Raw genomic sequence first — 9,019 nt, 5'->3', positions numbered from 1 at the left:
TCAGCAGGATCGGAACTCGGAAAGTTATGAATGGATTTTGCTGAAATTCTGTGGAGTTATTGGATATGACAAAAGGAACAAGTGATTACATTTTTAATGGTGATCCAGACCATGATCCAGATCCAGGATTTTTTTTTTTAAATGCTTCACCATTGCGGGATAGGGTGAATTTTGACATTCCAGTTTCTAACTCCACAAAACAAGGCAGAAAGACTAGGGTGAAACAGTCAAATGTTCTATCAAACAGCTTCCTTGACGGAGGTCTGCACTCTCTGAGTGCATTTCTAGTTTCATTTATTTTCATCACTTGCATGACAAACATTTCTTCTAATGATATTACATTAACAATTTGGTCAAGACGAGATATCACCACCTCTAGAAACTAGCTTTATGCTCTCACTTTAACACATTGTTTGTGAAGACTTGTTCTGTGCATGCATTTCCTTTTGACAGGATTGAATGTTGACTGCAAATTTTCCAGGATGAATTCTCCATTGCACATACTCAGATGCTCTCTCTCCACACTGCATTCCTGTGATGGCAAATCTGGGTCACATCAATAGATTATAAAGAATTAGCCGCACACTTGACTGGAGAGATTTAAAAGGTTTAATAGTGGTATGACATGACTTATATACAAAAACATCAACAGTCCTGTGACATTGGTACCTGAGGATAATAGTGAACACAGTAGGACTTGTGGCTCTAAAATTATACTGTGCAGCATTTGATGAACCAAAATCTACACCATGAACCATTATCAATTGTAAGTATAATTGTTATTACTTATATTTTTTATATTATTAAAATTTACCATAATAAACTTAGCAAAATTGTTCATTGTCAAAGAACTTATAAAAAAACATGTCTCTTTTTAAGGAGATGAAATTGGTTTGTCTGAGCCAATTTGTTTACATTTTACATCTCCCATTTGTTTAGTCTTGATTGTTCAAACCAAGAGATGGCCACTCATAGCTTTGGAACTCTGGAATGTTTTGCTTCACTGTAACAGCTAGGGGAAACATATAGAGGTAGTTCACAGGTGATGTCACGCTACTGCATTATTGACTTAGATTATATACCTACATGAAGAGCTATACTTTCACTTCCTATTTACATCTCAATTTTAAAATTGAAATTGAACATATTCACAAATATTTAACAATACAGCACGAATACATTCAGCACCCTATACATTTCTTTTAAAGTATATCATCACTTCATTCCTAAAAAGTGATTTTTTAGTATATTAAATACTGACATGCTATGGGGTAAGTGCTTGATACACTGCAAAAAAACAGGTAGATAAATACAAGCATATTGTTCGTCACCACAACACACTTTGCATTGTCATTGAAAACCATATCTGTGCAACAGCCAGACTCTGATTTTTTGGTGCAAAATCTGCACGTGTTCTGGAAGCTTTACAGACCCCTGAGCAGCAATAGTATTCTGACCTACAAAGGCAAAGTGCAGTAACTACATGCTTTGTCAAAATTGAGTTTAGACTGAAAATGGTCTTCATTACATCTCATTTATCTTGTGAGAGAGCCTTGTGACCAAATATTGTTGTGTCAAATTTGCAGTAACTGCATTATCCAACCAAATACCAAGGCTTTGAAAGCCTTCTTCTCAGTTGACGAAATTACTGCACTTTGCCTTTGTAGGGCAGTATTGATATGAATTATGTACAGACGGTTCACTCTGTGGTCTGGTTGAAGGTCTGGTTGAAGGATTGGTTGAAGAAACTGCCATGCATTTTCAGCCTGTGGAGTCTGCGGAAAAGAGAGATGATTGTTTTGATATGTTGTTGTCATTCATTGTTTTTGTATAAACCCTTCATATTATTGTATGTTTATATTGTACTGTTTTGTAGTTTATTTTGCATTAACCACATTCAAGCCATGGGTGGGTGTACAACAATTGAACCACTAGCTTGAATCTTTTTGAAGCATCATAAATAAATAATTGCTCGTGTAATCGTTGAATTCCATAGGCTATATGTTCCTTTTCCAGACATGACAAAAGTAAAAGTAAAAGTTACAGTAAAAGAAACAGTCTACTTACAGCACAGGTAACTTATCTTAACTTATATAAGGTAACTTACTTAAACAGTAGACATGTGCTGACTCTGCGCTTGTTGGATAAAGTTTGTGGTGGGTTTTTCAGCAACAACACAATCTATCTAACTGCTATAACTGCTATGTACTATCATGTGCAAGTGTTGTACTTACACCATGAATTTACTTTGACTTTTGATATCCATGTCCCTTTCCCACTTGCAGGTCAGTTGACTCACCTTGCATGTCTCCGGCTGTCTTCGTTCTCGTGTGACTTTTCAAACACCGCCTCCTCTCCACCCTGTGATAGGTGTGCAAACTCCTCCTCTTTTGATGTAAAGATCAGCCTGAAAAAGTCACAAAGACATCAGCATTAGAAGTGGCTCATGTAATTATCTACTATCTACAACACAATATAATTGATTGATTGATTGATTGATTGATTGATTGATTGATTGATTGATTGATTGATAGAAGATGTGAAGTAAACATCTCTGTTGACAAAGATATTTCAATCTTCATTTCATCTTCATCCCTCCCCCAACTAACTACCATCTGTGTTATATGTGTCTTGAAATGTCTGTGAGGGCATTATGTGTGTATTTATGTAAGCTACTTGACATCATTGAATAGCTATTAAAAGTCACAGAGTCTGAATGGCCCCAGCCAGAGGTACGCCGCTTACTTAGACTGGGTCTCCCCGGACTTGATGCGTAGCCTGCGAATCATGAACTCGTTCTTGCCGAAGAGCGTGGACAGGTAAGAGTCCCTCTCCCACCGCAGCTTCACCGTCAGGAGTTCGCCGATCTCCACATCAGTTGACACCAGGAAGGAGATGGTTGAGTTGGTGGACATGGTAGGGCTAACGGGGTGTGACAAATAAGACACGTGTCAATAAATATCAAGGCCATACCCACGCTACTTACTTGTTTCTTTACTCACTACTCACTACATACTCAAGTGGGTGCTATATGTTTACTGCAATGCGCAATCATTTGTATTAGGTCTTGTCTTGTGTATGTTTTGTATTTGCGTACTTATGTAAGCTGTCAGACACTTGGTATTAATAAAGTACTCTACTCTACATTGCTATTGTTCCTGTCTTGCACTTTAATGCATGCCTTGTGAAATGTCAGTCCGGTGTATGTCTATGTCTTTGCATGGGATAGAGTCAAACACAATTTCAATTTCCTTGCATGACCTGTGCTGTGCATATGAAGAAACTGACAGTAAAGTTGACTTGACTTCAAAGTTCTGCTGTACGTACACAGTGATGGCGATTCCCTCCTGTTCTCCGTGAGTGCCGTACAGGGACACCTGCATGGGCTGCTCCACCACACTCAGGTTCCTCTGGCTGAACGTGTGCACCTTCACCTGGTAGTGGAAGACTGGCAGGGGGACAGGAAACACATTGTTCCAGTCATTAGCATCATCATCCAATCAGACACACAAACCCACATCTGCCTTGCCAATCAATGCAAAAACAAAAAGCTTCCAAGGGATGAGTTCAACTCTAAGGCTATCTACACTAAGGCTTGAGGTGAAGAGATGCTGTAACGATACACTCCACTCACGATTCGGTTCGTATCACGATTTTTGACCTATAGTTCGGTACGATCTGTTTCTTTTTGATGGTAGAATAGGTTACAAGAGGTTATTAATAATGTAAAAAAACAGAAAGTTTTAAAATGATAATGAATTAATAATAATTATAATAATAAATCATAAAGCTTGGAAGCACCATCACATCATATCATGTGGTTGTACAACTTTGAAAGGGCGTATCACGATACTGCCCTCTTCCATCAAGATACAGCATCGAGATTCTGCATAGCAGAACGATTTCTCGATTCAATACAATATCGTTACAGCCGTACTCTGTAGTAGACCATTTGTTTGTTATTCAGTTGGCTTCTTTGAATCAACAGCGAGGCATCCCCAATACCTTTGTAAGGCATGTGCTCCCGGGTCTTGAGGTACATCTTGGCGCTGCGGGTGGAGCGGACCTTGTTGACGCCATAGCCCAGCTTGTTGCAGCGGTTCTTGCGGCAGCTGAGGCACATGCCCTTGTAGAAGGCCTCCTTGGAGCTGCAGCGGAAGGCCATGCTCTGGGCCTGCTGGTTCACCAGGGAGTCGATGAACAGGTGGATGGAGCGCTCGTGGGAGCACTTGACCAGCATGTCCATGTCTGTGTTGGGCAAGGGATCAGAGAGGAGGAGGAGGAGGAAGAGGAAGTGAGGAGAAGAAGGAGGAGGAGGAGGAGGAGGAGGACCTTGTGTCAGGAGTGAATGAGTAACTGCAGTTTTAAGACATCTTGGGGAACTTGCTGGGGAACTTGTTTTTCACACTGAACTTGTTTCATTGAACATACTTCAAATATTATCGTCCTCAGAATATATTACACAAAATATCTTATATGAGCCAGTTACAAGCAAAAACTACATGTAATACACAAGTAATATTACAACTGAATTTGAAAAGTCAAATAATGTGTGTAATATTCATGCATATCAAATATATGGGGGAAAAAATCCTTCTACATACTATTGAAGCCAAAGCTGGCGATCAGTGACATGGTGGATCGTAGAGTGCATCCGGGCTGAACAGCGCCCCCATTGGGGTAGATGTCGACATGACCCACAGGCCTCTGGATGCCGATGCTGAGGTCCGGGGTACCCCTGGTGTTGGTGTGCAGGACATCCACGAAGTTGGCATCGTCCGGTGACAAGCGGCGGAGATCCTCGGCATGCTCGAACCGGGGACCCGCTGGGTCAAGGCCTATATGAATTACATTACATTACATTACATTAAGCTGGCGCTTTTATCCACAGCGACTTACACTTATTTTTTACAGGGTTATTGGTTACTGTCCCTGGAGCAATGAGGGGTTATGTGCCTTGCTCAAGAGCACTTCAGCCATTAATGGGGGAGTATGGAGAGGTAATGGTGGGATTTGAACCGGCAACCCTCTGATCCCTCCCTAACCATTAGACCACACTGCAGGATAACAGATGAAGGGATAGAGGGAGAGAGGGATGGATGGAGGGAAAGAGGGAAGGAGGGGAGTTGTAGTGTAGAGAAATAGCAGAGTAAGAGAGAGGAATTGCTGGTCTCATTTGTCAGGGAGAACACAAGACGTCTTGTCTGGGTGCTAATCTGGAGTGTTGCTGTTTCTACAGACAATGGGTGGGCCTGTCTGTCATGCGAGAGAAATGCACACAAACACACATGCTAGCTTACTCGAAGACAAAGACACACACATTCAGCCGTTCAGACGCATCACACACACAAACACACACACACACACACACACACACACACACACACACACACACACACACACACACACACACACACACACACACACACACACACACACACACACACAAACACACACACTCCCACATACATCACACGCATCGTATATTCATTCCCCTCCTTTCTTCGGATGAAAGTAAGAAAGTGAGCAACAAGGGAAACACGGCACATTTACAGGCTAAACGAGTTCTTGAAGCTATGATGAAGCTACAGGGGAGGGGCCAGAGGGGGAATAACAACTGAAGTCCGGAGGCGGTGACACCATAACTAATTTTACGTATTTACGTAATGAAAAATAATAAAAAATTATGGACATAGCAGACAAATATTTGCTCATTTCAATCGATAAACCTGTGCACATTCTGTGCAATAGGTAGCTCAAAGTGGAGCAGATCAAAGTTCCCCCATGCCATATGGCATATAAGAACTTTGAGCTGCTCTACTAACTTTTGCGCAGAATTTAGTTTATCGATTGAAATGAGCAAACTTGCGCAGCGCATGCTTGCTTGCATGTCTGCTAATGGCACACAGTGCATGTTGAGTAACTTTCCACTTTCTGTGTCACTTTCACTGGTGGGATCTAAGGAATGAACCACACTCAGGCCAGACTGCCAATTTGGAGAGACTGCTGTCTTTTTATAGCCCAGTGTACCTAGTCAACAATGGGACAACAACAACAACAACAACAACAACAGAGACTAAACAGAAAAGAATGTCCCCCCTAGCGAATCAAAGCATGGTGCATCCACGAATTTAGGGGCCAAAGGCACGAGAAAGGGGTTGCTGCAGTGAAAAGTGTACGTGTGTGCATGCGTGTGTGTGTGTGTGTGTGTGTGTGTGTGTGTGTGTGTGTGTGTGTGTGTGTGTGTGTGTGTGTGTGTGTGTGTGTGTGTGTGTGTGTGTGTGTGTGTGTGTGTGTGTGTGTGTCTGTGTCTGTGTCTGTGTGTGTACGCGGCGCGCGCGTGGGTGTGCTAACCTGTGATTCTGTTGACTTTATGGTTCATGAGGTTTCCTGCTATTCCAGCCACATGTGCTCCCAAGCTGTATCCTAGCAGGTGAAGTTTCTCCAGGGGATACTCCAGACCCTTCAGAGAGAGAGAGAGAGAGAGAGAGAGAGAGAGAGAGAGAGAGAGAGAGAGAGAAATGGGGGGGGGGTCATTAAATATTGCGCCCATGGTTAACATTTCACTTCATACATACATGTAAGTAGAGGTTAAAATGTGTGCATGAAGGGTCAAGTCAATGCATGGCAATCAATGACATGGCTGAGGAACATAAACATCAGTTCAGACCAAGTGATCTATCTGGTCTGGAAAAAGCAGTCAAAGTAATTTATCTCTTTCTTTGTAGTACAAGAAGAAGTGTTAAAACGGGGGACAGGGGGTGCAATGCATAGAGCACAAAATAAACGGTTACCCTTTTAAGGTCTTAATAATTAAAATATATAGGTTTTAAAAATGTGATACTGAAGAAAACTGTACAATTCCAAGCCTCACGTTGCATAACATGCACATCTGTACTTCATTTTGTGCCCTGCAGGATTTTAGCCCCTGCAATTTCTCACCTCCAACCAGTTGACGAATCTGGCCACATCCTTGCCCACAAGCTTGGTGTTCTCCGCGGAGGTGGGGTAGTGCTGACTGGCCCGGTCTAGCCAGTCCACCACAATGACATTGGCACTGGGCTCCCTCTCGTAAAGCGCAGTCACCAGCTTGTAGACCCAGCTCTCAAATAGTCCTGATACCTATACACAGACACAGTCCAGTCAGTGGTGGTCAGAGGCTTGCCTTACACATATAGCTCATGGCCCAGACGCCAATGTGTTTACCACATGTGATTTGCACGCATGGCTCACAATATAGAATTACATGGGGTTCTTTAAGCTCCGATGTTTTTTTTTAGACTTTTTGAAGATAGGTATGGAGGACCTTTCTCATGTTTAGCAGCGCTGCCACTGCCTGTGGAATAGCCTACCTCCATCCATGAAAATAAGCACACTTTATAGGAGGGCAGGGCATTCTTTATTTTACGATTTAATCCCACACCTGCTATTACAGAAGCGTGCAAAGCGAGTTCTTCAAGTTAATGAAGTGAAGTGCACTTTATGGGTGTCTGCAAGCCGAATCAAGTGCAGGCGCACGATAATACGCACCGACCAGCCGTGGATGATCACGAAAGTTTGCGAGCTGGCGTTGAATCCGCATTCGGAGATGGTGTCCTGCTTTCCAATAACAAGGTAGCAGACGTCCTCGTCTGGTTCGTCTGAGGTCCTCAGTGAAAACCTGCTCTCTATTTCGCTTTCTTCCTCATAAAGAGTGGCGTTGTCTGTGCGTGCAAAGGTTAAAAAAAAGAATGAACGCAAAACAAATGCACCTGTGCCATGCGCTCCCGGCGAGGACCGAGAACTTTTCACTGGAAACATGTTGCACATTAGTGGAAATGAAAACTTCAAACATTGATCTGCTGCTTCGTTTAGTAGGTAAAACAAGCAATGCATCTAAATGACTATGTCAAAGTCTTCAGTACAATGGTTAGGCCTACAATTATTTCAATGTGGTATCTAATTAACAAATTAGGCTGGGCACATTATAGCTTCAAGGCATCGACAAAGTTGTCACTTACTGTAAACGAGTGATCCGTTTGTCGTCTTCAAAGGTTCGCAGCTCTTAATCAAAGAAATCCAAATCACCAGAAGCCATAGATTTTCTTTTCCCATATTACAGTAGATTCAGACGTATTATTGAAAACAATATCACAAGTGAGAAACGGAGAGTAACCGTTTTGTTTTTCGGGCTTTGCCTTATCTTTCTCTGTGTTATAAACAATCTAACCCCCACTTGCTCTAGGTCAGGCTTTATACCATTTAAACGCACTCTCTACTCGTGTCCTATTGGCTGAAAGTGAGACAGAGCGTCACTGATTGTCCTGGCCCACAGCAGCTTCAGTGAACGTGCGTTGCTCTCTCACGCGTGACAATGGGCAACAGCGAAAGGAGGACTGCCTATCCTACAGTGCATATAGGAACGCAACACACATACTGTTCTGAATCTTAATTTAGAATCACTCATCATAACAAACATGTCCACGTTGAGAGACATCACTGAGAGTGACCCCTGCATTTGGCTCACTTCATCTACCTAATTCGTACCTGCAAACTTTGGAGTGCGTCCCAGCATGATATTGAGATTGCACTATTCTATCACTATGGTTCTGTGTGTGTGTGTGTGAGAGAGAGAGAGAGAGAAAGAGAGAGAGAGAGAGAGAGAGAGAGAGAGAGAGAGAGAGAGAGAGAGAGAGAGAGAGAGAGATGCCTTGGCAAAATGTATGCAACAGTGAGCTATATATGATTATTTTATGTGTAAATATGTGTGTTATGTCTTGTGGGCAATGTCTTTATTTATGTGTGTATGCTACTTGACACCTTAATTTCCCCCTGGGATCAATTAACGATACTCTACTCCAGTGTTTCCCAACCTTTTTTGTCTTGTGTACCCCCTAAGCATTTTTGCTGTGCCATGAGTACCCCCTAATTCATGTTCTATATCGCTTTCTCTGTCCTGATATGACTACTCCATACATTTGTTATAGTAGTAACATTTTTCCAAGTACCCCCTGCAGTGTGCTCGCGTACCCCTAGTGGT

At 42.4% G+C, this 9,019-nt stretch overlaps 1 protein-coding gene across 1 annotated transcript; it reads right to left on the bottom strand.

Moving 5' to 3' along the window:
* Positions 1-591: 591 nt before the first annotated feature.
* Positions 592-8,205, bottom strand: LOC134465105 (lipoprotein lipase-like). The gene is made up of 10 exons (XM_063218560.1): positions 8,001-8,205; positions 7,531-7,703; positions 6,943-7,122; positions 6,355-6,463; positions 4,605-4,838; positions 4,006-4,248; positions 3,328-3,448; positions 2,746-2,922; positions 2,300-2,407; positions 592-1,775 (listed from the first exon to the last, which is right to left on the bottom strand). Exons 1-10 carry the CDS (start codon positions 8,092-8,094, stop codon positions 1,700-1,702), a joined length of 1,515 nt encoding a protein of 504 aa, XP_063074630.1. The 5' UTR covers positions 8,095-8,205; the 3' UTR covers positions 592-1,699.
* Positions 8,206-9,019: the final 814 nt, after the last annotated feature.

This window comes from Engraulis encrasicolus, chromosome 16 (genome assembly GCF_034702125.1).
Source record: "Engraulis encrasicolus isolate BLACKSEA-1 chromosome 16, IST_EnEncr_1.0, whole genome shotgun sequence".
NCBI classification, from domain to species: Eukaryota; Metazoa; Chordata; class Actinopteri; order Clupeiformes; family Engraulidae; genus Engraulis; species Engraulis encrasicolus.
This window is presented reverse-complemented; position numbering and strand designations above follow the sequence as displayed.

Bases quoted from the DNA above. Each gene is read 5' to 3' on its own strand.
- LOC134465105 (XM_063218560.1), bottom strand. From the start codon at position 8,094: ATGGGAAAAGAAAATCTATGGCTTCTGGTGATTTGGATTTCTTTGATT. The intron at 7,123-7,530 runs GTGCGTATTATC...GTCTGTGTATAG, and splicing joins TGATCATCCACGGCTGGTCG to GTATCAGGACTATTTGAGAG. The intron at 6,464-6,942 runs GTGAGAAATTGC...CTCTCTCTGAAG, and splicing joins GATTCGTCAACTGGTTGGAG to GGTCTGGAGTATCCCCTGGA.